General features: G+C 41.0%; 1 protein-coding gene across 5 annotated transcripts in view; it reads left to right on the forward strand.

Annotated features, from left to right (window-relative positions):
- Nucleotides 1–27271, forward strand: part of CACNA2D3 (calcium voltage-gated channel auxiliary subunit alpha2delta 3) — a 487740-nt gene that overhangs the window by 189823 nt on the left and 270646 nt on the right. For all 5 annotated transcript variants that reach the window (XR_013391978.1, XM_028719075.2, XM_028719076.2 and 2 more), the window contains exons 5-6: nt 13338–13500; nt 27061–27192. Coding sequence is in view for 4 of the 5 variants with exons in the window: in XM_028719075.2 (XP_028574908.1) it covers nt 13338–13500; nt 27061–27192 (295 nt within the window). In the remaining variant the exon portion in view is untranslated. The remainder of the gene's footprint in view (nt 1–13337; nt 13501–27060; nt 27193–27271) is intronic.

A 27271-nucleotide genomic window follows, 5' to 3' on the forward strand; every position in this document is an offset into this window, starting at 1 on the left:
CTAATTTCTCAAAATTCAGCTAGCATTTTTAATCCCCCCTCCCCAATATTGCAAGAATCCCTGAAACGATGTAGATGTGTACATCTAGTTCACATTACACTTACCTCTACACACCCCACCTGTGTAACCAATAATGTGCTGCTTTGCAACACGTGAGGCAACCTTTAATTGGGTTGGTATTTGCCCAAAAAAGTAATCTAAATATATCATAGAATTATAGAGTTGGAAGGGACCACGAGGGTCATCTAGTCCAATCCACTGCAGTGCAGGACTCTTTTGTCCAATGTGGGCATGACCCTGAGATTTTGAGTCTGATGCTCTACTGACTGAGCTATCATACATAAGTAAATAGGAAACTCATCCAGGCTTATGAACATCAAAAGCTGCCTTATACCCACGCAGACCCCATGGGTCCTTCTAGTTTAGTATTGTCCAGATTGACTGACATTATGTCCAAGCGCAGCCACTGACTCCAAAATTCAAATGTGGTTGCCGTGTGTAAGTAAACACATAGAGCAATAGCTTCTCATGTTTTTTCTCCCGCAAAAGCAATATTATTGCACTGTAAAAATTCCTTTAAAACAAACCCTGATGTTGATTTGATTGATGCCTTTTCTCTACTCTCACTTTCCTAAGAATTTTCAGTACCATCCCAGAACAGAGGAAACCTCTGCCTATACTCCCAGTTCATACTCTTGGACATTGGCTAAGCTAAGATTTACATTATTACTTCCACATTGCTAGAAGACATTTGAGGTTGTATTGCCAGTGTGAAGAGAACCAAGCCTTGCATTTTTTGTCACTAAATCTTAAAAAGGAAAGTCTGGTTTAAATCTCCGTGTTGGTTTAAAGTACAAATCAGTAAGTGGTAAAGATACATACTGTGTGTTGGGTTTTTCGCGACATGCTGTATGCATTTATGCTGTGATGTCTGTGTGGTCTGGTCACTCCATATATTATTGTAGCCACAATAAGAAATGATATATGGTTACTTAATGAAGTGTTATTATGGCACTATATTTAGGTAGGAGGACCTCGTTCAGTCTTTATCTTGGCAGATAAAGGTACTCACTGCAACTTTACCCTTGGAATTTACATATAGCAACTCATCAATGAAGCAGCTTAGGTCTGGAAATCCTGAATTAATAGCCATTGGGTCAGCCTTGTAGACCGTTCATTATTTTGACTTCCTCCTGTCAGATAAATCTTATACTCCAGTGCCCCAGTCCAGCAGGGGCAATATATAGGTGGAAGCAGGCTTCTATGTGCATATTCCCAGTTTAAGAGGAATATTATATGTGCATAGGAGGGTTGAGTGCATGCCTCCCCAGCCTGATTTAGCAGCTGGGCTCTGCATGCTTAGTCAAATGGAGTGGCGGGAGAGGTAATTGGGTTCTCACCAAGCGGCTGTTTAGGTAAAGAAGACTGAATTGCTGGCCCAGTTTCTTATGTTTCCAAGGAAATGATGAACAAAACATTCTTTGCATGCTGCTGCTTTGCCAGGGGTTACAACCAGTCCCACTGCTGATTACCAGGGAAGTTTTATTCACTTGGCAGGGCTGCCAAATGACAAAGAAAAGTGAGTAGCCTGTGCTGCAGAATCCCCAAGAACCAATGCCAGGAGAGTTATTTTGTCATGCCGTGCTTCTTGCTAGTGTTTCTGCCACCAAGCCCTATCTACATACCCTTTAAGTGGACACACACACACACACACACACACACACACACACCCCCCGCTCTATTTTATTTTGGGTGGTTGAGAGGGGTGAACCTGGCATTCCATCTTCTTGTGCTGACTACAGTCTGATAACCCAGAACTGCCAAACTATGGATAAGTAGTTCCTGGTAGTGAGTTGAAAATTGGACTGTTCAAAGCAGTGTACAAACTCAGAGCAGTACGAAACAACCATGCCATTTTTGTACATCATGGCCCCAAATGAAAGCACAGATGGGAAATACAGAAAGGGAAAGGAGGAGAAACATTTGTGTATTTGTATTTGTGTTGTGGGTTGGGTGTCTGAGAAAGAAAGGAAAGGAAATGTGTGTGTATGAAGGCTGCAACAAATTCCGTGTTCTTTAAGCTACAAAACCTGACATCAACCATTCCACAACATTGGTTGGAATCTCCACAGAGGTCAGCTTGCAGGAGAAGATGGATATACATATAATAATTTAATATAATAATTTATTACTTATACCCTGTCCATCACTCCTTAGAGGGAGTGGGGGGAATCATAAAGCAATAAATACAGTAGACGTAGTGCTCAAATTTGGGTCTGGCATGACTATCCCCGGATCCTTTGATACAACACATTGAGAGGGGATAAACCCCATTCCCCATGCTACATGGGAGAGTGGAGGGTGAAATTGTGGGATGTGTGTCTAATGGTATGCATATTTCAACCCAGTATCTCCCTCCAGCATCCTTTCAGCTATCATTAGAAGGTCCATCCCTTTCAAAGATTGAAACGTCCTGGGATGGAAGATTGATTTAGGTCAGAGGAAATGCTTTCCCATCCAATCCCAATTAACTCGTTTAAAAGGACCCTTTAACGTACAAAGGGGCACAACCTCCAACAATGTGAAGATTCCTGGAGAGGAGAGGAAATTGTAGTTGTTTGGGATGCACACCTGGCTGACTTGGAGAGGGTTTATGTCTGTCCTTGTTATGTCAAGGAAAAGAGTGCACAGTGCTAACACCACCTTGAAAATTGTTATTCTAAAGAAATATGATTTTTGTTCTTTTGTGCAAGCTTGTTTTGCAAAATATGCCCTTCCCGATAGTATTCTGTAAAACTTCTTTGATAAAGGTGGAGGGGGATGCTTCTTTCAATAAGAATCAATGACTGTTTTTGGAGCTGTCAAAATAATCAGCACCACTTCCATGCCAATTTCTTCTATAGCCATGTAGGAATAGTTTAATAACACATACAATGGATCTTTGGGCCTTCTATATCCTTTAATCAGTTTGATATAGAATAGAACAATTTTCAAGTATCATTTTTATCTTTTCACCATTTTTGGTGTTTTTTAATAATAATAATAATAATAATAATAATAATAATAATAATAATAATAATAATAAAACCTGCACTGACTTTCTTACAATGCCAGCAGCAATGGTTACTCAGATTGTAAATCACATTCAATTTAAATACCATTGATGATATGTTTTAAGCAGATTTCCCCTCAAAATTTGAAGCTATTAGATTGATAAAAGCATTTATCGAAATTAATTGCCAGATATATAGTAGAATTGGGATTTTTAAGTCTTTCCCCCCAATTCTTTTTAAAAATATGCTATTTTAATGTTTCCAGAAACATGCATTTAATACTTCTGCCCTTAAGAGCTTCGTACCCATTTACCTGCCAGATTACCTTACCCAACATATGCCCGTTGAACCTCTTTGATCCATGGTCTCTTAGGGTGGCAGCACCTACACTTTTGAACTCTCTGCCTATTGACATCACACAGGTACCTTCACTATGCTTTCTAAGGCACCTCCTAAAAACATTTTTGCTTAGGCAAGCCAACCCAGATATAGAGAAAGCTGATGTGTGTTTGGATCTGTTTTTAGTTTAAAGTTGACTTCCCTGTGTTTTAAATAGTTGCTTTTACTAATGATTTTATTATCTTCTTTTTGTATGTTGCTTTGTGGTCTTTATATTCACAATCAAGCGGTAAATAAGTTTCATGAAGTAAATAAAAATGGTTTTTATTGGGTTTTATAGCTCTGCATTGATACTGTACACATGCACATACACACATGTAGAGAGAGAGAAGGAAAGGGTGTGGGGGAGAGAGAGCAAACCTTTTAGTCTTTATATTGTTGTGACCTGTCCTGAGCTGTTTGGATGGTGGTGAAATAAAAATCCAGTCATAAACCAAAAAGTATGTAGTGTTACACTTTTATTTATTTTTAAAATGAGAAATAATATATGCTCTGAATTGTGACTTGCATTTGTGAGACGTTCGTTTCCAGTCTTGTACTCAATATGATAAATGATAATAATGATAATACGCAAATATATTTCCTCCAAATCACAAAGTTTTAGATATACTTCAAGTATCTCTGTTTCTGGATTGTTTTCTTGGAGATTGAAACACTTAATGTAATCAAACCACTTTTCATCGTAGGCAATAAATAAAGCAAATACAATTTATCAACTGCACTGTTTTCAGAACAGAACTTCATAGCCAGAAGCATGATCTAGTTTTGATTTAAATACAGTGGTACCTCGGGTTACATACGCTTCAGGTTACATACGCTTCCAGAAATAGTACCTAAGGTTAAGAACTTTGCTTCAGGATGAGAACAGAAATCGTTCTCCGGCGGTGCAGCAGCAGCAGCAGCAGCAGCAGGCCCCATTGGCTAAAGTGGTGCTTCAGGTTAAGAACAGTTTCAGGTTAAGTACGGACCTCCGGAACGAATTAAGTACTTAACCTGAGGTACCATTGTAGATGACTACGTCATAGAAATTGATGCTAGACAATGAATACTGTTAATCTGGGGGGGGGGGCAGATTAAATTAGGAAGCTGGCTGATTTAATACTATTTTAAACTTTGACAATCTAATCATAATTCTGAATGTATTCAGATTTGAATGACATGTCTATGGCTCAGTAATCATAACAGTAAATTGTTTCACAGGTATTTCAGATTAATGTAGCAACTAGAAATTGTTCACAGTATACATAACAAGGAGTTTAACTAAATAGCCAAAGGGTTACTGTGAAAATGTTACTCTGGGAGATCTCTTTACAAAATGAAGTATAATAAAATATTGTACATAATATTATATTTCTGAGCTATTAATTGTTATTGAAGCTGTTGCTGCTCATCTGTAACAAAGTATGATACAGATCATACAGAAAGTAGATCAAAAACAACTTTCAGCAATAATTTTAGGATTTAGGTGAAATTCACCCATATTTAGGTGAAATTCAGCTCCCCCTGAATAGAGGACCATTTCGCTTATTGGGTGTATGTCTCTAAATAGTTTTTTTTTAGGACAGGTCATTGGCAGTGGCAGCAGTCTTCTTTAAAACTCGTTCCCTTTTTGTTGCTGGTGGAGGGTTTGTTTCCCTACTCCACTTCTTGATTGTGATGTGGCACTACAAATCCTCCGATAGGGGCTGCATGGTGACATTATTGCATTTTTATTATATATATAGAATGTACAAATTCAATTATGAATCAAACTGGAGCTGATTTCTCTCTCTCTCTCTCTCTCTCTCTCTCTCTCTCTCTCTCTCTCTCCTTCTCTTTCTCTTTCCCTTTCTCTCTCAATAGAGAACTATCCAATTTATTGTAGGCAGATGCTGAATCTCAGTAAGAAAGTTTTTAAGAGTAAATCAGCACTTCTGCACACTATACTATAAGTTCTGATGTTACCCTGACAATAATAATAAACTTTTTGAGATGAAATTCTAGATTTTTATTTTGCCCTTTGGGCAGCATCCATATGAATCTTTACAAGTATTTAGTGAGTTGTTTATAGATTTTTACTGGATATCATTTAACAGCAAGACTACAGTACAGTCCTGTATAAGAATGGAAACAAGTCCTATGCATATATTTTCAAAATCCCACCAAATTTGCTCCCAAGTAAGTTTGTATAGCATGGCAGCCTCACTACCTCTCTTCTTTCTTTTCTTTAAGTAATTCTGTATCAAAATGAGATTTTATGACTAAGACAGATGCATTTGTTTTACTTTTTCAAACCTCTTTGGCTCTAGACAGATGTGCTTTTAAAAAAACTTAAAAACTAAAAAATTAAGTCATCATTGTGGCCTTGTTATTCTGACTGCAGGTTTAGCTGACCTGATTGCTACATTACATGGGAGAGCAATAAATAATCTGCAGAGGATTTGTATATGTTCAGTTCAGAATCTCTTTCACTTTACTTACAAATACATCCAGTTATTTTGTACCCTTTCACCCACCTTTCTCAGCTGTTTGTATACAGTTTGAAGAAACTGGTTTGGAATGGTAAGACTTAAGATTCACCAGTTGCTGCATTAGATGATTTTAAGCATTGCTTAATTATGTTGTCTAATATCAAACAAAGCTGGAGGATGTTCTAGAAGAACAGCAGGAACTGCAATTCAAGGCTGCACATCACAGAGGACAATTCATTTACTTCGGAATAAGTCAGTGTGGAGACCTGATGTGTTTTGATGCAGGAGCTTGTGGAATCTACTATATGCTGACATCAGTGTGTCTCGATAGGCTTGCATAAAAATATAGTTTTAAGCAGGTGTCAAAAAGAGTACAGCTAACAGTTAGGGAGTTCCAAAATGGAGGTGCCACCACAGGGTGGAATGAGTATTATGTGGCACCTGTAGCAATTTCTGCAGGCAGTGTTAGAAACTGAGATATGAAAGCTAGGAGATAATGGCACCATAAACCTAGGTTATGGGCGCTGCAAATGAATGTCTAGGCTGCTTTTTTATAACAAGAATACAAAGCTGAAAAAGGGACGCGGGTGGCGCTGTGGTCTAAACTACAGAGCTTAGGGCTTGCTGATCAGAAGGTCGTCATTTCGAATCCCCGCGACAGGGTGAGCTCCTGTTGTTCAGTCCCAGCTCCTGTCCACCTAGCAGTTCAAAAGCACCGAAAGTGCAAGTAGATAAATAGGTACCGCTCCTGTGGGAAGGTAAACGGCGTTTCCGTGCGCTGCTCTGGTTCGCTAGAAGCAGCTTAGTCATGCTGGCCACATGATCCGGAAGCTGTCTGCAGACAAATGCCAGCTCCCTTGGCCTATAGAGTGAGATGAGCGCGCAACCCCAGAGTCGTTTGCGACTGGACCTAACGGTCAGGGGTACCTTTACCTTACAAAGCTGAAAATGAATAAACTGCAGCTAAAATCTTCTCTTCAGTTTCCACATACAGTGGTACCTTGGGTTACATACGCTTCAGGTTACATATGCTTCAGGTTACACACCCCGCTAACCCAGAAATAGTGCTTCAGGTTAAGAACTTTGCTTCAGGATAAGAACAGAAGTCAGGCTCCGGTGGCGCGGCAGCAGCAGGAGGCCCCATTGGCTAAAGTGGTGCTTCAGGTTAAGAACAGTTTCAGGTTAAGAACAGACCTCCGGAACGAATTAAGTATTTAACCCGAGGTACCACTGTAGTCTAGTCCTCATCTGAAGACTGCAAAAAACAAAGCCATACTTCCCCTTAATATTCTTATGAGGGTCCCTTCTCCAGTCCTCAGAGAGTGGCTGGAAGTGGGGAGGCAGAAAAAGGTCCTCCTTTTGTTCCATCAGTGGCAGTTTAATCTGAAACCTTAGGCGCAGTACTACTCCCAGAGATAAAAAATTGCCCACATTAAGGAAATTCCCTGTCGCAAAACATGCCTAGAACAATTCGAGTTTCGAACTCTGTCCACAGGTCCAAGTGGTCAAGTTGACATCTATGGGGTAAGGTGATTCTATGAGTAAACTAGTCCCAAGCCGTTAGGGGCTTTATATACTAAAAGGAACACCTGGAACCAGGCCCGGTAACGCATCAGCAACCAGTGCAGATTTCTGAGTAGAAGTGTTATATGCTGGCAGGGTCTCACTCCTGTCAACAGCCATGCTGCAGTGTTCTGCACTAACTGTAGTTTCCAGGTGAAGCACAAGGGAAGCCCCACATAGAGTGCATTGCAATAATCCAGTGCACCCTATTCTAACCTTAAAGAGGAATTGCACCACCCCTTGATCATTTTGGTAGCCCTTTTCTGAATATTTTCCAGCACTACAGTATCCTTTATGAAGCGAAGTGACCAGAACTGTACATGCTATTCCAGGTGTGTTCATACCATACATTTGTATAGCAGCATTATGATAAGAGGTGCCCCACTTCAGAAGAATTACCTCCCTCATCTGACTGTCATCGCACAAGGGAAATGTTGTGTGAACTATGTAAGCAGTACTCATGTACAAGAAGGTTTTGGTTGTTTGCACAAGTGCAATAGAATATCAACACTAATTTTTTTGCTAGATTTCTTCTACTTTTTATTAAAGCCTGCTCCAGTGTAGCAATGAGAAGTGCAAGCCAGAATGTCACTGGTTCCACACTAATCTCACCAGTGGTCAGTCTGGGATTTTTTTTTTTAGGGGGTCTGGTTGGGAATTCAATAGACCCCTCCCTTGGTCAGCCATTGAGCATGATGATCAACCATGCTCTCCCTCTGCATCTGGTCCCAGTCACCACCACTATTCGCAGGTCAGATGAGTGAGCACGAAGGGGCAGCTGCTCAGTCCATTGCTTGCTGTTGCTCTCCCTGCATGCCAGGAAGACAGAGTGGGTGAGTAGGGGGCAATGGCAAGAGGTCCATGGGGTCTGCGTTGGTCTGCAGTAGGTCCTCTTCTCAGGCTTGGGTCTTGGCAGGTGTCCAACCATGCCAGCCTCTGTATTTCAGCTATGAACTCACTAAGTACCTTTTATAAGCCACTCCCTCTCCCTCTCTCATGCACAATAAGGAAATAATAATAGCTGTGATGGTGAATAGTTGATTCATTACTGTAATATATACGGATTGCTTTGAACCTTTGAAATGCACCATATAAATGCTAATTATTAAGTACTTTTGCTATTAGGTTACATTCCAAGATTTTCTTATTGTTATTCTCTCTGTTAAATTGATCTCACTTTGTGATCATGTCACCGTCTGTCTTGGGCTTGTCCCAATGTAAACAACCATTTTGTTGTTTATTAGGCTAATATGTTTTAGACACAACGTACTGTGCTGTCTCTGGGATCACCTTGTTAAGGTTGTATTACAGGCTGACCTCTATTGACAAGATTGAATTGAAGTCATTTTCTCTTAGAGCTTAGCTGCTCCGAGTATCTGTGTTGTCAGCAAATATGGCTTTTAGCACCTTTCCCTGGGGCATTATCTCAAATGTGGTGTCAGAGAGCCAGCCAGATAGATTCACTTTCCATTTTTTAAAAACCCAATTTTTATTTTTAATTTTCCTTCTACCACCTTTCAGTTGTCACACACACTTTCCTTCTCAAAATCAATTGCAGATGTTCACAAGAGAAAATGCTGTACAACATGACTTCTGTCTAAAAAAAGAGCTTTCCTTAATCTCTCCACTAGGGATTTTCCCAGCGTTATCGTATAAGCATTAGTGAACGCAGTCTGTTTCTGGCTGAGGATACTAATTACACCCTGGTGAGGAAAAATAATAATAATGGGGGGCAAACTCACCCCCATCCTGAAGCACCTCACAAGTTCTATTATTAGCATACACTCTAGCCAAGGAGATAGGAGATTGGATACATTAACTTTTCTTCTCCTTTAGCTATGACGTTTCCCTTCCAACTTGCTCGCACTGCTCTTTTCCTCTGTGTGAGAGAGCAAGGGGGGGGGGGAAGTATGTGAAACAAGGTGTTAGGCACCCAGGAAATGGGCAATAAAGAGAACATGTGTGCATATGAAGCATGACTTTGTGGCAGGAATGGGGAGTCAAAAGAGGAGGAAGAGGAAAGTCAACCAAGTAATAAAATTTTCCAGTGTGACATTGCACCTATTGTGTCACTATCTCCGAAAGAAGGCTGTTGAAAGAGGCTGGAGTTCAGCACCTGAATATTTATATAAGCCTGGTGGGGTGGGAAGGGAAAGAGAGAGAGAGAGAGAGAGAGAGAGAGAGAGAGAGAGAGAGAGAGAGTTGTTATCTTGAAAGATAAGATGATAATAAAAATGATTACACAATAAATAGAAAAGTGGTACTTGGGAAAAGATTGCTAATGGATCAATGCCAAGTTGAATGCAAGTAATATTGTGCAGACCTCCCTCCTGTAAACATCAAAATATGGTTTGGATGCAAAGTGCTGTTATATAGCAAAGGAAAAGCAAATAAATGTGCATGAGTAAAGTGATAGAACTGAGCAGGTATCTCTACTCCTTTAGTAGTAGTGCTTTACCCAAAGTTCTGCGCTCAGGTGGAAGTTCTGTTATGCCAGATGTCTCTAGGCATTGAGAAGCTCCAGGGACACAGTGCTTATGCAGGACTGTTCCCTTTGGATGAAGGTCACAAGAAGCATACTGACATTTTGTAACATGTGTGTTAATATGTATTATGTGTTAGATGTGTATATTATAAGTATGCCAACTGAACATAGGTGGAAACATAGCTTAAACACCCCAAATCTACTGCCTCACATCAAGTCTCCAGAGAGAGGCAATTCCCAAATATTATAGGGTGCAGGGTGGTGGGTCTTCTCTTTCATACTGGGCTGCCCTCTGTACCCACCTTCAGGTGTGTTGGGGGGGAAACAGAGAAAAGGAGAGTGAGTAGGTGGATTGGCACCTCAGCCTCTCCCCTCTCAGCAAATGGTGTAGGCACCATGGACTTCCTCCAAATGCAGATAATGAGGCTTTTTGAAGGAAGGCAGAAACTTGTTTTGGTTAATCTCTTCGTTCCACACTTTCTGCAAATTAGTGCATAAAGTGACTGCTAGTGTGTTAAGTGGTTCAACTGGCCAGAATGATATAATACCGTTTCTGAAAGACTTAACATTAGGTGCCAGTATGCTTTCAGGCCATTTTCAAGGTGCTAGTAATGAGCCTGGGACCTTATACCCGAAGGGCCACCTCTGCCTGTACTGGGCTACCCATGCACCAAGAGCTTCAGAGTAAGCCCTTCTTAATTGTCCTCCTATTGGCTGTATGATGACATGGGAAAAGGCCTTCTGAGGTAGCACCTCAGTTGTGAAACACCCTCTCATTAGTGGCACATATTATTTTCTTATTTATGCACCAAGCGAAAACCTATTTGTTTCTTTGGGCATTTGCAGGACATTAGCTTTAGGTTATAGCCCACTCTGTGCTTTCAGGATCTGTATTTTAAGGATTTGGTTGTAATATATTCATTTTATCTGGTCTTGTTATTAAGTGGATTCCCCCCCCCACACACACACATTGTGATTGAATTTGGATGGATTTTAATCTGTAACTTGTTCTGAGATCAGTCATAATGAAGGGTGGGTTAGAAATATTTTTGTTGTTTCCATTCACAGACACTGCGGTTACATCATCCTCAGCTGGGGGAGGGAAAGTCATGCACCCTTTCAGAATAAAGGAAAATCCAGCTTATCTAGTTTAATTACCAGAAATCTCCCTAGCCCCCCTGGTCCACCCACAAAATTACCTGGAAAGTTTGCCACAAGTGATTAAGGGAGGCTCCAGCAGCATGTCTGGCTCCATTAAACTCTCTCCTGTCATAATTCCCCAATCTTAAAACAATATAGTATTCTGGCCACATGAAGTGACAGTGCTACTCAGCTTGGCAAATGAGAGATAATTCGAGTGTGTAAGAAGAGGAAATGTTACAGGGGCCGTGTATGATTAGCTAGGGGAGGATATTAAGAATGAGAAAGATCACTGTGTACATATATTTCAGTGGTTGCCACAGAGAGCTAGAGATAAAGAAAATGCTATTCATTATTATACATCTACAGGACACGAAGTATTGGATTTGAAAAGCAGGAAAGTGGCTTCATTTTATTTATTAAGTGAAATACTTTGCTTAATATTCATTCATTTAGCATCCATTCATTCAGTTTATATCACATGCTTGCAGTGACAAATGCTCAAGTTTTCCTGGGGTAGGTTACACCAAAAAATAAAATACAGTTTTTAAAAAGTGTGAAAACAACGAAAACAACAACAACAACAACATCACGAAATGGGTGAAACAGTAGAATGATACAAGAATAGTATTGGCTCCTGGTTTTGGAGGGCCTTTAGGCAAGACACCCTCAATCAGGGCCGGCCCACCCATGAGGAAAGGTGGCAGGATCCACAGGGGCAGCAGATCCAGCCTTCAGCGGCAGTGGTGTCTGCTACCTGCTCCTTGGAGACTGTGTGTATCGCTTCCTTGGCACTCCATACTCCCATGCTACCTCTACAGTGGCTTCTTGGGAATAGGAGGCACTGCAGGTCAGTAGGCCTCTCCTGGAGTCAACACTACACAATCCTGTGTAGAATGATTTTTTTTTGTTTTAAAAAAAGAATAATAATTGTGTATTTTGTGGGTATTGTAGATGCTATCACAATCTATAACTACTACCCGTATTGCATTTTGGTGTGAGGTTCTTCCCACCTGGTTACTGTGCCAGGGGAAAGGTGAAAACCCCTCATAAATAAATGAGATCCTCATTGGTAAAGGTGAAAGATTTATATGATCTGAAGAGAAACCAGAGTAATTTATGCTAATAGTACTAAACTGTATTATAGTTGGATCTGTTATAGTTGGTTAATATTTCTATTGTGAAAGATTATCAAAAAAAATAAAAAAATTGAAACAATAGTATAGTAACAAAAACAGTTAACACGTCTTCTAACATTATATTTTCTTCATTATTTTACTTTCACTTTTAAAAAATTCCCTATGAGTGAAAGATAACCGAGAGGTTAGTTTGCTCTGTATAGAATTTGATAGAATTCGTGTTTGACCTAGGTCACACACAAAAATAATCAATATTTTTTTATCTAAATTGCTTTTGCTTATCTTTTATTTAATGTCTGAAGAAAGGCTAAAGCCTATCCAGAAATCTGCAAATCTTTCTCCTTCAAATGCCATATCAGGGTATATGTGCCTGTAGTAAAGAGGAAAGTAATTACACCACAAATGCAACTCATTTGGCTAAAAATAATTGCAGGGCCAATCATTAAAAGAATGAATGCTTAGACTTCAAAAATTGTTATTAAATACAAGTTAGGTTTAAATATAAAGATGGATGTGTTTGTTGTACTGATGCTGAGCAGGTTGTGTGTTGTTCCTTTGGCACCCACATTCAACTAGGTGCCATCTTTATGTGCAGTTGTGGATTGAACATTAAATATTGAGCTCACAGAGTCAGTCTACACCTGGTTGTTGTTGGCCTGCAGCAATCATTTGTTCTGATGTAATTGTGAAACACTTGGCTTGGCTATGGGCTATATGTTCAACATGTGATGTAATAAATATGATTGTGCCATAGCCATTAGGTGAAAGCTGTGGCACAGAAAGGAGTTGATGGTTGCAAGTCATGAGGTTTATATGCAAACACCCCCCCACCCCTCCGATCATAAGCATTATACTTTTGGGGGCCAACGATGCAAGAGGTTTATTGTCTTTGTGTGCTGCTAGTGGGCTTCCCAAGAGGAACCTGATTGGGCTCTGTAAGGAAATGGAGTGCTCAACTAGCTGGTCTAATCCACAAGGGTTCTTCTTACATTCTCATCCAAATATTGTATATCATAGGATGTAATGAATACTGAAGCAGTGCATAAACATGCTTAAAGTACTTAAGAGTGCTGTTTTGGTAATGTCATTACTGGATTTCTTTTTTCAGTATGAATATTTCAATGCTGTCCTCATTAATGAGCGGGATGAAGATGGGAACTTCTTAGAACTGGGGAAGGAATTCATCCTAGAACCAAATGACCATTTTAATAACTTACCTGTGAATGTTACCCTGAGTGATGTCCAAGTGCCAACCAACATGTACAACAAAGGTAAGTGGAAGTACTCCATTGTATGACATTAAAGCTGCTTCTTCACGCAAGAAAGTAGTTTGATAAAGCTAGTCGTTGTGAGAGTTTAAGCGATGCTAAAAGAAGCTTCTGGGAAGCAATATATTAAAGTCCAACACCTTTGTAGAAAATCAAAATGCAGCTAACATTTCTCAATCCTGTTCCAAATAAGGGGGAAATAATCAAATTCTGTTTTAAGTGGTGACTTCTGGGTGCTGCTCTATCACCAAAGCTAGATATTGTTGTATACTTTTGGTGCATTTTTATTTCTGAAGCTGCCCCCCCCCCATCCCTTTGTACTGCAGTGAGTTTCTAGAAAACTCAGGAAAAGATTTTATCCGTGTTACCAGAATTATTGAGGTTTTTTCCTTGAGAGATGGTAAAGTCCATGAATATTTTCAGGCATTCCTGTCAGCGGGGGATATGTTTTACTTCAGCTCAACTGACAAATATAAAGCAAACAATATGTTGCCGAAAATTTGAAGCTGTGCTATCAAGTTTTTATATCAAAACATATGGATCGCACAAAATGTAGGACGGGAAATTCAATCATGTGAAGAAAGACACTGAGAAAACTTGACTAATTTCCAATCATTATATTGCAGCGAATGATACTCATTCACACCGTATAAAGTGACAAGTTATGTATCTATATGCCATTTTAAATGGACCAGTTTTGCTGGTACCGTTCTGTCAGATACAGGAATGCAACTCTGCAAAAGAAAAGAAAAAGTCGGGATCTTTTGTTTCCCCACTCTGTAATCCATCTGTCTGCTAATCTGGAAACAAAACCAGTGTTGGAACAAAAGTTTAAGGGAAAATATTAACGTTTGGTTTCTATAGCACATTAACAATTCTTACTTCATTTATCACCCCAACAATCCTCAGAGCAATCCTGAGGGCCTATTCAGTTATTACATTCTGGGGAGAGCGCTTGACCCAGTATGAGCTTTGGCTGTATGTGTGTCCCTTTCCCTGTGGAGATAAAGTAATGGAGGAGCTGTGTTCTACTGCCTTTAGTGGAACACAGTATTTCTGGACACCTGGTTAACGTTGCTCTGTATTCTGAGGGCAGATCAGGTGCTTTGGGAGAGTCTGAGTTATACTCAGTTAATTCATGTTCACTTGACACTTGCTCTCGTTGCTGGGTGGAATGGGGAGGAATGTGAGAGGCAGTTCTCCTCCCAAACAAAATGACTGTGCAGCCCCCAAGTGATGTCATTGGCAATCTAGCGATATCATGGCTAGATGTTTCCTCAGAAGCGGTTGTGCAGTTTGCTTAATATCAACACAGGTATTTCACTTTTCAATGTACAGTTTGGATGGGCTAGGCAGCTGGTTGCCACAGAGCTGAATTTGTTGTCCTTCACAGTTGCCGATATTTAGTGTGGCGTTCAATTAGATTTTGCTCTGAGTAAACCCATAGAGGTTAATGGCCCTAACTTAGCCATGCTCATTATTATCACCATTATCGCTATGATACCTCTGCACTGGGCTCCTCTCCCCCACAACAACTTTGGAACAATCCATGCTGCAGAGCATGCAGGAGAAGCAGCCAAGGGTTGTCATAACCCCCTCCTCCCTCCCTTCTTCAACTGAGGCCTGTCTCAAGCACCTGCCTGTTCCTTTAAAAGAGGATTAGTCAAATTCACAGAGGATAAGGCTACCTACACCTACCAGCCATTATGGATATGTTCTACCTTCACTGTCAAAGGCCTCTGAATATCAGTTACAGTCATACCTCGGGTTGAAGTAGCTTCAGGTTGAACATTTTCGGGTTGCGCTCTGCGGCGACCTGGAAGTAATGGAGCGTGTTGCTTCCGGGTTTCGCCGCTCGCGCATGCGCAGACACTCAAAATGATGTCATGTGCTGAAGCGGCGAATTGCAACCCATGCAGACGCGGGGTGCGTTCACTTCAGGATGCAAATGGGGCTCCGGAACGGATCCCGTTTGCATCCAGAGGTACTGCACTAGGAATCATACAGGAGATAACTTGCGCCCAGCTTCTGCTAATGGGCTTTCCATGGGTGTCTGGTTGGCCACTGTGAGAACAGGATGCTGGACTAGATGGGCCATTGTACAGATGACTATTTAATGGTATGGTGGGGCTGAACAGAATCAGAACACTGGTGTTGGGGTAGATATTTTCTAATCCTACCCCCACTGCAGTCCCAGTCCAGATTTCCCCCCTGAATCTGCTACTGGTGTGAGAAGGACAGCTTCCACTGAGGGGAATGGTACTTTGGCTTCAAGTGCAAAGGGTAAACATAGGAGTGGGGGCTGGTCTCTGGGGATTTCAGCATCATACATCTGACAGGAGTTAAAAGGAATGCAGCTGCAGATATCTTGCCCACGGATAATTTAGTTTGGGTAAATGACTTTTTTACCTGCTACTGATTTCCTATTCAGGATGGCAATTTTGTTTCTTGGGTTTTTTGTTTCTTTTAACAGCTAAGATGGCAACAGGGGTGACATACATAACAATTATATGTCTCACACTTTCCTTTCTTTGGGCAGTAGAACAAAAACCACTCAGAAAATGTAGAAAATAGCTAAGTATAGTGAAACAGATAGGGTTGTATCGTATTATTTTGTTATGTTATGTGTTGTTAACTAATTGGCTAAAAAAAGAAACTTTACAAAGACTGGATTCCCCCCACCCCCAGTTCAGATCTCTGTGGGACATGCATTTGTAGTTTGATTTTGTCATTTGCTTCTCCCAGCTCAGCAGTCATGGTGATGGTAGACTCCAAACTTTGATTTCTGAAAGTGAACTTAAAAGGTCTCTTCATCTTTAATGGCCCAGTGAGAGGGAGAGAAGGCCACGTTTGGGAGGGGGCGTAACCCCATCTCACGGCTTTCTCTGGCTCCCCTGCACACCATGAGTTGATTTGCTGAAAGTTGATAAATGCAAACTGTAATCAATGCTCTGATTGCCTTGGAGAAGAAGTTCTTCTGAGTGTATAGAGCCTTCTCAAAAATATATTGCAATGTGATGAACCACAGCCACTTTTGATGAAGTAGGGTTTTTTCAATTTGCCACTTAAAAGGAGCTATGAATATCATTCAGTCATACTTCCCTAGCAGCTCTTTCCAAGTGACTGTCAAGCTAAGATTACCTATTTTCTAAGATATTATAACTAGAAATTTTTCATCCCTTGAATGATGCATATTGATTGTAGTCTATATATATACATCTATCTTCCTGCCTAGTAGTAAAAACCTGAAATAAAATTTCACCTGTCACCGCTGTGTTTAATTTGTTAGCTTTCATGGCTGATAAGCCTTTATGCACCATGGAGCTGAAAATACCTGTATGCTGGACACCAGATTTTTGAAAATGGATATAGCGGCATGCAACCTTGTACTTCTCTTCATCTATGAAACAGTAAATTAAGTTTGCTGTTAGATTGTGTGCGACTTGGAATAGCAATTGTACCTTGTATCTTAGGCAGGGGACCCCCCCTCCCTAGCTAAGTAATTTCATTTATGCAAGATTTTTATAATAGTATTATACTCTCAAGGGGTTCGTGAGGCAGACCTGATGATGTCACAAGCATAAACAAAGGGGAGGAATGGGAAGCCACAAAATCCATGAAAGAAAAGTTTAGGAAGCCTCTAGGTGCACAGAAATAGGTTTCTTGAGCCAAAAATATTCTGCAACGAAATTGGAAGCTAAGACTCAAGGTGGTTTTGCCTAAGAGTGATATATTTCTAAATAAACTCACGTCTGTGCCCCCATGTTGTAATTTTGGAATCAAACCCTAGCAAGTAAAACAAAAAGATCACGTGGCTATTTCAAATCTCATTGTGGGTATTTCATATGATCTGTTTGGTACAGTATGTTCAGTTCATCGAGAAAAAGCATATAAACAAAGGGGATGAAACAAAGGGGTTGGGAAAATGCAGTAGACAACCAAAAGGCACTGTGTCTCTCTGCAACTCTGCCCCATCCCAGTTTATCTTGTTTGGTAAAAGTGGTGAGTGGGATGTGCAGTAGCCCTGATTCTAGGCATTAGTTACATGTTGGGGAGATACTGGTGGGGAGATACCAGCAGCACTTTGTAGAAATGGCCTATAATGTAAATTGAGTGCACCATGTATTGATGTTTTCCAGCACCAGCTTTCTTTCAACAAGTGATCTAATCTTTTCGCAAGCAGGAATAGATTTTTATTTGTATTCCACAGAGCTATTTTCTTTGAGGCACCATTATTTATAATAGCTTCCCTCCAAGCCTGCGTTCCTGCAAAACTGCTCCATTGTTTAAATTGATAGCCTGCTTGTTCACAGTTCACTGCTGTGGATTTTTCAGCCACAGTCCCCACACCAGGGACGAAGTGGCTGAGCTCCGGGGATGGGCTAAATGAAATAAATATATTTACACCATACATCTGAAGAGTTCTCATCAGGAGGATGTTTCATTTGCTTCTGTTTTTTTGCTTCTGATTTGTTTTTAAAAATCTACCCCTTGTCCAGTTTGTGATCAATCCACCCCCAGAATGTTTACAGCAAAGGCCACAATAAAAATGCAATAAATAAATAAATGAGAGTGAAATCCTTGGTAGGGGGACACAGATCTCTGGACTAGAGGTATTGCTTTCTGTATGAATAACAGAATACTATTTTGCCCTTTCAACCAAAAACAGATGCAATAGCTGCCATGAAAATATGCATTTGGGAGCTAGTCTAAACCTTTGCACTCAATGGCAAATGACGTCATAATCAGTACTTTCTGAAGTCCTTTGGGATTGGCCATGCCAGGCTTACATTCAGATGGTTGTGAGGCAAATGTAAATATTACAACATTTATTTATAGTATAGAAGGAAGGTTTAAAGATCTGCAAAAGATACATGCACACTTTTTCTTAAGCACTTATTCCATGGTGGGATTTCTTCACTCTGTTATCTTAGAATATGGTAATTATTCATTTCTCCTTTCTATATAAAACAGATCACACTTTGGAACTGTATTGGAAAAAGAAAAGAAAAAAGATGCCCTCTATTTGCTTAGCGTTAATACTTAGCTGAAGTGTACAACATTTAAGAACTAGGTTTGAGAATTTACAAATTCTTGCTCTCTGTCTCCCTCTCTTTTCTTTTTTAGATTATACAATCTTTTTTGTTCTTTTTATTTTTACTTGGACACAATTCAAAATGAGTTCTATTTAGGCACTGAACTTAATTTATCAGGATTTGTAGTATCCTGAGCTCATCTATTATTAATTAATTAATTACACACAAAATACATTATAAAAACAAAAACAAAAACAACCCAATCTATGCAATGTGCAGTATTTCTAGAAATAAATTAAGCAGTTCATACAGCACAACACTGATATTTATTCAGAAATAACTAAAATCAATTTTGTGAGTTCTATAAAACTAGCCATGGTACATTGGCTTGCAATCTTAATTTCAGTTTTCCAGAATTTTAGAATTCTATTTTTATATACTTCCCCCAAATCAAAAGCTGGAAGCTCATTATATCTGACCATAGTGCCCTTATTTACCAAAGGAATGTGGTGTTTTGTAGGAGGGCTTGTGTTAAACCAATGCAAAACAGTCCACCTGGGTGGGTGATTACAAAAGCACCAATTAAAGCCCAGTTGAAGATAGCATGAAGCAACTCCTCCCATGGACCTTTTTCGAATCAGAACGCATTGGCAACCATGAAGGCTGTGGAGCACAGCATAAATGTTTACTGAAAGAGTAGCTAACCTGTGGTCCTCCAGATGTTGCTGGGCTGCAACTCTCATAATTCCTGAGCATGGTTTTAATGCATGAAGAGTTTCATGTGAACCCCTTACGTTAGAAATCACTGGATCCTGAATGGAATGCGTTAAGTCCCTGAGCCATGGGTGCTGTATTTCCTTAAATACAAAATCTAAGAGAACAAGACAACATTGGTCTGATGGGGGCCTTGGAGCTTAGTTGTATGACTCTATGATCTAAGTAGAGACATCACCTTACCAACAAAGGTCCGTATAGTTAAAGCCATGGTTTTCCCAGTAGTGATGTATGGAAGTGAGAGCTGGACCATAAAGAAGGCTGATCGCCGAAGAATTGATGCTTTTGAATTATGGTGCTTGAGGAGACTCTTGAGAGTCTCATGGACTGCAAGAAGATCAAACACACCCATTCTTAAGGAAATCAGACCTGAGTGCTCACTGGAAGGACAGATCGTGAAGTTGAGGCTCCAATACTTTGGCCACCTCATGAGAAGAGAAGACTCCCTGGAAAAGACCCTGATGTTGGGAAAGATGGAGGGCACAAGGAGAAGGGGACGACAGAGGATGAGATGGTTGGATAGTGTTCTCGAAGCTACAAACTTGAGCCTGACCAAACTGCGGGAGGCGGTGGAAGACAGGAGTGCCTGGCGTGCTCTGGTCCATGGGGTCACGAAGAGTCGGACACGACTAAACGACTAAACAACAACAACATGATCTCTGTCATCTTTTGGGGGGCATTGAAAAGTACCTTTGTGTAGTCTAGTGCCTTGAGTTTGGCACACATGCTTTAGCCAGGGGCTTTTGTGAGGGATGGGAGAAAAGTTGCTGCAGCCATTTCCAGATTGGTGCAGCAGAGAATCCCAAAGATTGGTACCCATGGGATTTTGATCCTATGAATGCGAAACCTTCAAGTATGCCCTTGGTGCAAAACACCCTGCTTCTGGGATTTCTGCTGGCTACTGCCAGCATTGTGTCTCAGCCATCACAGGCAGCTTGGGGACTCCGCTATGGCAGAGCCATTCCACCAGTGGTGCTCTTTCCACCAGCAGAAGCTGGAAGAGAGGAGGGTGTATGTTGTCCTATAGTACCCTGTGGCTGAAAACAGGCTATTCTACATGAAATGCCCAATGTGGAAGCAGCACTAGAAGCAGAGAATCTGAAACATTATGTTAATGAATAAACTCACTTGTTGAAGGTATCTTTGGAAAGGAGAATCTGAGCAACACAATTTTTTCAAGGTAAATTAGACTTTGTTTCTACAATACTGGATCCAGGCAAGACCTGGATAAATTTTAACACAAGATTTGTTAGATATGATGTAAGGTTCCGTACCTGGCATGGTGAAACTAAACTGATTTATTAATGGGTTCTGCAGAGCTCCTTGGCTGGGCTCCACTGCCTGAAGGCTGTTGCAAGTTGCTTGAGCCAGGGGGAGAGAGGGAGTGGGGAATATAGAGTCTGGGTTAAGGGGACTTCGGTATGTCTGACTAACACACGCACACTCTGAAGATCTTAAACCATGTGGGGAAGGTGATCATTTAATATACCCTTGCCCGGAGCGCAACAACAGAAGTGGGCTGTTCTTTCAGAGCCCTCTAGCTTTTTAGGCAGGCCAGATCCCAAACCCACTCTGCCCAGCTAGTCTAATTTTGCTCAGGACTCTGGCTCCATCCCTGATATATGCTATGAAGCTCATAAGCAATTTAATGCAAAACGAAATCTGTACCCAGATGAATTCAAAATGTTGGTATAGTTTTTGGATGGGAAACAAAAATTAGGCTGAAAATAACTCCTTATCACCATTTGAGGCTACTTCCCATGCTAACAATTGCATCAGAGAAGCACTCCCACAAATCACTCCTCTGTCAACATTTGCAACATGGGGAGGATTTATTAGCCTGTCTACAAATGAGACAGACATGAGCATGCTTAACTATTCCCAGATTCTTGGCATATCCGTGTTTGTCTCAGGAGTAAACACATAAACTGTCTCCATACTGTAATTTTAGCCACAGAATATGGGCAAATCAGTCTGGGAATCAGGTCTCAGGAGCAAATCTTTAGAGTTTCATCTCCACAGAAAGTGGTATCATGATGAGGCTAGGAGGTCATGGGTGATTTTCACATATGATGTCTGATTAGTCTGGAGGATACAAGATTGAGGGGAGACATGATCACTGTCCTCAAAATATTTGAGGGGTTGGCATGCAAAATAGGAAGGTTTGTCCTCTGTGCCTCCAGAGGCAGGACGAGAAATAACAGGGAAACAGACTTTGGCTAAGCATTAGGAGAAACCTCCTAACAAGAACTGTTTGACAGCAGGAAAGACTGCCTTGGGAGATAGTGAGTTTTCCTTCACTAGAAGCATATATGCAGATGCTCAGAATCATAGTTTTAGAGTTGAATGGGACCATGAGGGTCACCTAATCCAGACCCCTGAAGGACAGGAATCTTTTGCCCAGTCTGGGGCTTGAACCCATGACCTCATCCTCTGAGCTACTGACTGAGCTACTTAGGTCCTGCTTGCAGGCTTACCATCAACATCTGGTTGGACACTGAGAGAGCAGGATGGACCACTGACCTGATCCAACAGGATCTTCTCATATTCTTATGGATGTAATTGCATCCTGCACTGAACAGGAAATTGGACTACATAACTTCCAGCTGTCCCTTCCAGCTCCAACATTCTGTAATAATTTAGGCACCCTTTAAATAGCGAGGAGCACCCTAGTTTTTTGGGGAGTGGGGGGCACAATGATGGAACCAGTGATTATAAGCTTTCAAAAGCACAGTTGTATTAAGGCAAAACAGGGCTACTCTGAATGTGAAGAATACAACTGTCTAGCGTTATTCTTACAGCGTTCTTGGAGTGCATGGTAGCAACTAGTGCTACCTACTGCTGAAACAAAAGAGATGGGGGCGTGGGGACACAGATGCCAGCCACGAATAAAGCCGATCTTGATTAAGTGCTTTCCCAGGTCATCCAGGGGCTGTCTATGTAAAACTCCAGATGTTCAGGCAATTCATAGTGAACTGGAGACATTTCTAAAACTTATGCTACTGATTCCTGTGAGCGTATGTGCAGCTGTGCATAGCTTCAGCACATTCTGATGCCTTAAAACCTGGCTGTATGCAGCGCTGTCACAGTTTGCCGCATACATCAAAATCATCTTGATGAAGTATGTCTGGACAACATAGTCTGCCAATTTATCCAGACTCATGAACATTACAAATTTGTGTCTGGGCAATAATTAATTCTGTTCCATTTCATGCTGCAATTAGAACAAAAAGCACGTGAACTCTTAAACTTTCTTATTTCCATAGCCTAGCAATAAACCCTAGTTTCCACAGAAATTTAAACGCTATTTTGAACACACACACACACACACACACACACACACACACACACACACTGCAGATAGTCATGCAAAAGGTAAAGGTAAAGAACCGCTGGACAGTTAAGTCCAGTCAAAGGTGATTATGGGGTTGCAGTGTTCATCTTGCTCTCAGGCCGAGGGAGCCAGCATTTGTCCGCAGACAGCTTTTCGAGTCATGTGGCTAGCATGACTAAACCGCTTCTGGCGCAACGGAACACCGTGAAGAAAGCCAGAGCGCATGGAAACGCCATGTATCCTGGAGATGACAGATGAGTCTCCCTTTTCTCCAAGTTTTCTCCCAAAATCTCCCTGTTTTGGCCTTGACTGGTAAGAGCTGGCCAGGTATGGGTTTGTGGGAAGGGGAGACTACTACTCTCCAGCCCCTGTTAAAACTGATCTGCTTGTAAACTCTTCATTGTATATCTCTTTGTGGATAGCAGGTGTGTGATACTGTAAAGCTTGAGTTAGACTATCTGGAATTTAAGGCATATTATTTAGAAATATTCCTGCCAACCTAGCAGTTCGAAATCGCATCAAAGTGCAAGTAGATAAATAGGTACCGCTCCAGCGGGAAGGTAAACGGTGTTTCCGTGCACTGCTCTGATTCGCCAGAAGTGGCTTAGTCATGCTGGCCACATGACGCGGAAGCTGTACGCCGGCTCCCTCGGCCAATAAAGCGAGATGAGCGCCACAACCCCAGAGTCGGTCACGACTGGACCTAATGGTCAGGGGTCCCTTTACCTTTACCTATTTAGAAATATGCTTTATTTTGACAGACCTATCTTTTGGAATGCATAATGCTTGTGGAAACGGGGCTTTGCCCACCATTAGATGATGATGATGATGATGATGATGATGATGATGATGATGATGATTTAAACTGTCCTTCATCCAAATATTTCAGGGTGGTTCACAAGATAAAAATGCAAGGTAAAAGCACAAAATAAATAGTTAAAACAAACACATTTAAATGGCCATAGAATATTAATCAGCTGAAGAAATATAAGAGCCAAGAAGTGTTATCAGTGAGCTTTCTTTTCCCTTTGTACATTCCATGGTATTGCATTTGTTCTGGCTGAATGCAGTCTTTGTCTCAGCTCTACCTTTTAGGGTCAATAATATCTATGACAACAACTTAATTGCTACATGCATTTGGACAATTATATTTCAGATTCCTGTCAGTGTACCTGTTTGTCCACAGGCACTGTTTATATTAAATATCAATAAAGAACCTGATAGCAACTGCAGAAATGGCACTAAAACAAATTGTACATTGCCACATATGTCTTATCAAAAGGGTGAAAGGAGAAAGCTTCCGGGGTTTTTTTATTGCAAAGGTTGTTGCCAGGAAACTTCTCTGAAAAAGGCTAATCAAGAGAGGCCTTTAAAGGACTGACAGAGAAGTGAAATATATTTGCTTCATTTTGCTGGCTTCTGATTCTATTCCATGAAAGAAGGAGGATGATCTCCACCCTGCTTTGCATTATTGCTGCTCCCAAAATAATTTACACATTTCACATCTAAGTAGTAGAGGATACAGAGTACCCGTAAGATTGAGAAAATGTTTCAGATAAAGCAGTGACAATTTAAGGAATTCATGGAAGTGGAATATAGAATGAATAGTGAAGTCTTCTGCATATTGTTATAAGAGCTGCTGTGAAATTCTAATCATGACAAATGGTTAGGATTTTAATAGTCTTTTTCAACATCATCTTTTACATACCCAGGAGGCTTGATCTCCATATTCTACAGGTTGAGTAGGTATAATCTGGTCATTTTAAGAGTCAATGTAATCCAGAGAATATAGAACTTGACTTGGTCATGTTCTATGGACTTGGATCTGTGTTCATTCTCTGGCTTGGAAAATGATTTATTGGATAGCCTAGGGTAAATTATCCTCCCCTAGGTAATCTTTTTTCCACTTACATTTTGAAATGTTCACAGGAAACCAGCCAATAGTTTCCATTTCATTTATTTTAAAAAACATATAGCTTGTTTTCAGTTATTTTGATTCTTAGGGTAGGTGACAGCAAAATAATAACGCAAGTAGGTTTATAAAAATGCAATGATGAAATTTTAAAAGTAAGCAATTATAGCCTACGAGTAGCACAAGAATCAAAAGCAAATCAAAGCAAACGCAGCTTCCTCATTTCCCTTATCCATTATAAGCTTGTTTAAAAAGAAGCATCTTTGCAGCTATCCTAAAAGCAGATAGAAGTGACTTTCTTTTTCAGGTGAGAAGCCACCACCCAAAAACCCCTGTTCTACATAGAGGTCAATTTTACATCTAGTGTCAGTGGCAGCATCCGCAACAAACATTTCCCCACTCCAGCAGCAGCATTTAAAACTACAGTAGCGTGAAAGAGAAATCTTCCTACCTGCTCCATTGTTAGATAAATGGTGGGCTGTTTCCCTTGTGTAGGGAAGTGGAATGGAAAAGCCAAAATTGTTGGCTTTTTTCCCTTTTGCAAGAGAGCAGTGTGAACCATCCACCCCTTTCAGTTAGTGTAGGTGTGAAAGACCAAGTCAAAGACCTTTGGTCTCAGCTTCCAGAGGTGAGAAATATGGCAGCTGTTTCCCTCCAAAACACTTTTGTGTGGCCATGGTGCTGCTAGGAGAAAAGAAAACACAAGGATGATCCCCTCACATCCAAACATCTTATGCTGTCCCAGCATGGGTAGAGGGTATTCTTCCTGAGAACCACCACAAACTCTTAATGGCCTCAATTTGGCTTCAACTTCCTAAATGTAAAGTTTGGTGCCTTTAGTGATTAACATTTAGTTTGCTGTGGTAAGTGTGATTAAAGTAACAGGGGGGGAAATTCATTACCTTATTTATTTTAGTATTGAAACAAGCTAGCTTCAGCATTCTGTACCAGCTGCAATTTCCAAATCAATCCCAAGGGAAGCCCCACATGGAGTGCATTACAGTAGTCCAGTTGTGAGGTAACCAGCTCATGAATCACAGTGACTAAACCAGGCTTCCTCAACCTTGGTCCTCCAAATGTTTTTGGCCTACAACTCCCATGATCCCTAGCTAGCAGGACCAGTGGTCAGGGATGATGGGAATTGTAGTCTCAAAACATCTGGAGGGCCCAGGTTCAGGAAGCCTGGACTAAACTATGTCTATATGGGAAAGGGCATAGTTGGCAAACAAAACTACGCTGATAACAGGTGCTTCTCACCACAGAGCTTACCGGAGCCCCCAGTGAGAGAGAATGGATCTAGGAGTGTCCCCAAACTATGTACCTGCTCCCTCAGAGTGACTTTTTCAACTCCTCAGTTCCCAGACCTGGGTACATCTGTAGTGCATAAGATTGAAAATTTGGCTGTTGTGCTTCAACTAGTAAAAATTGGTAGTTTTTGTCTTTCCAAACTGACTTCTTAGCCCGGTTTTATTTCAGCTAGAACAATGGTTCCTGTCCAGGATATCGCTGGTATTGTTGGTTTTAATTTTTCATGCCCTCCCCTATTTAGAAAAGCATGCCGCTCAAGGGAGACACGTCTTTTAAACAAAGTCTGCTCTGTTTTAATGAACAGCATGTGCTTGTAAATATAAATATTTAGATGAAAGCTTAGTTCAAAGATATGTAGCTCAGACAATTTTGCTGCTCCCTCCTCTCCTGGTGTTTTCCTTGATGAATGTTAGTGCAGAAAACAATTCACCTCTTTTCCACTCCATTAAAGTTACCCCATTAAACTAAGCCGATTGAGATCAACCATTATTTTACACGTCATTGGAACTACTGTACTGAACGCTTGGGCATGTGTTTCTCTGCATTGACATTGAGGAATTTTAAAGTGTCCTCCCCCCCCCGCCCCGATAGTTATTTTTAAAAATGACTTTTAAAACCTCTGGCTAGATTGCTATAAGAATCTTTGTCAGTTTCCCTCCCCCCGCCAACCCCACGGTCATGTCCACAGAAGGAAGATGGCAGGATTCCCAAGGATGTGCTTTACGGGAAGCTGGATGCAGGCACTAGGGCTGTTGGCAGACCAGCTCTGCATTACAAAGATTTCTGCAATCATGCCATGAAGGCTGACAACATTAATCCTGCCATATGGAAATCCCTTGCAGATGATGGCAGTACCTGGAGACAGTCAGGTCATGTATCCACAGCAGTGACCAGAGGAGGAATGACCACTGGGAGGAGCACAGAGAAAAGAAACGCCATAGTCTTCCTCTAGCAGCAATATTGGGCACCTTGATCTGCCCTACCTGCAATAAAACATGTCTCTCCCATTTCGGTCTCTACAGCCATAGCAGGTGCTGTAACTCTCCAACAGCTTGACTTTACCCCCTGAAGGTGTGCTCTTCCATTTTCTTTCAACGCAGGCAGATGCCAACACACAACTGCAGCTGCTGGGGAAGATGTTCTTGGATGCTAATTACCCAACCAAAGTTCTCTCACACCTTCTCCTCCTTCTTTTTCAGATCCTGCTATTGTGAACGGAGTCTTTTGGTCTGAATCATTAAACAAAGTGTTTGTTGACAACTTTGACCGTGACCCTTCCCTTATATGGCAATATTTTGGAAGCGCAAAGGGCTTTTTTAGGCAATACCCAGGTAAGAAGACATTTTGGGGAGGGGAATTGATCCCCTCCACCCTGGTAAGAGCCTTCTCTGTTCATTTTTTTATTTTTAT

The sequence above is a fragment of the Podarcis muralis genome, chromosome 2, assembly GCF_964188315.1.
Source record: "Podarcis muralis chromosome 2, rPodMur119.hap1.1, whole genome shotgun sequence".
In the NCBI taxonomy this organism is placed as follows: Eukaryota; Metazoa; Chordata; class Lepidosauria; order Squamata; family Lacertidae; genus Podarcis; species Podarcis muralis.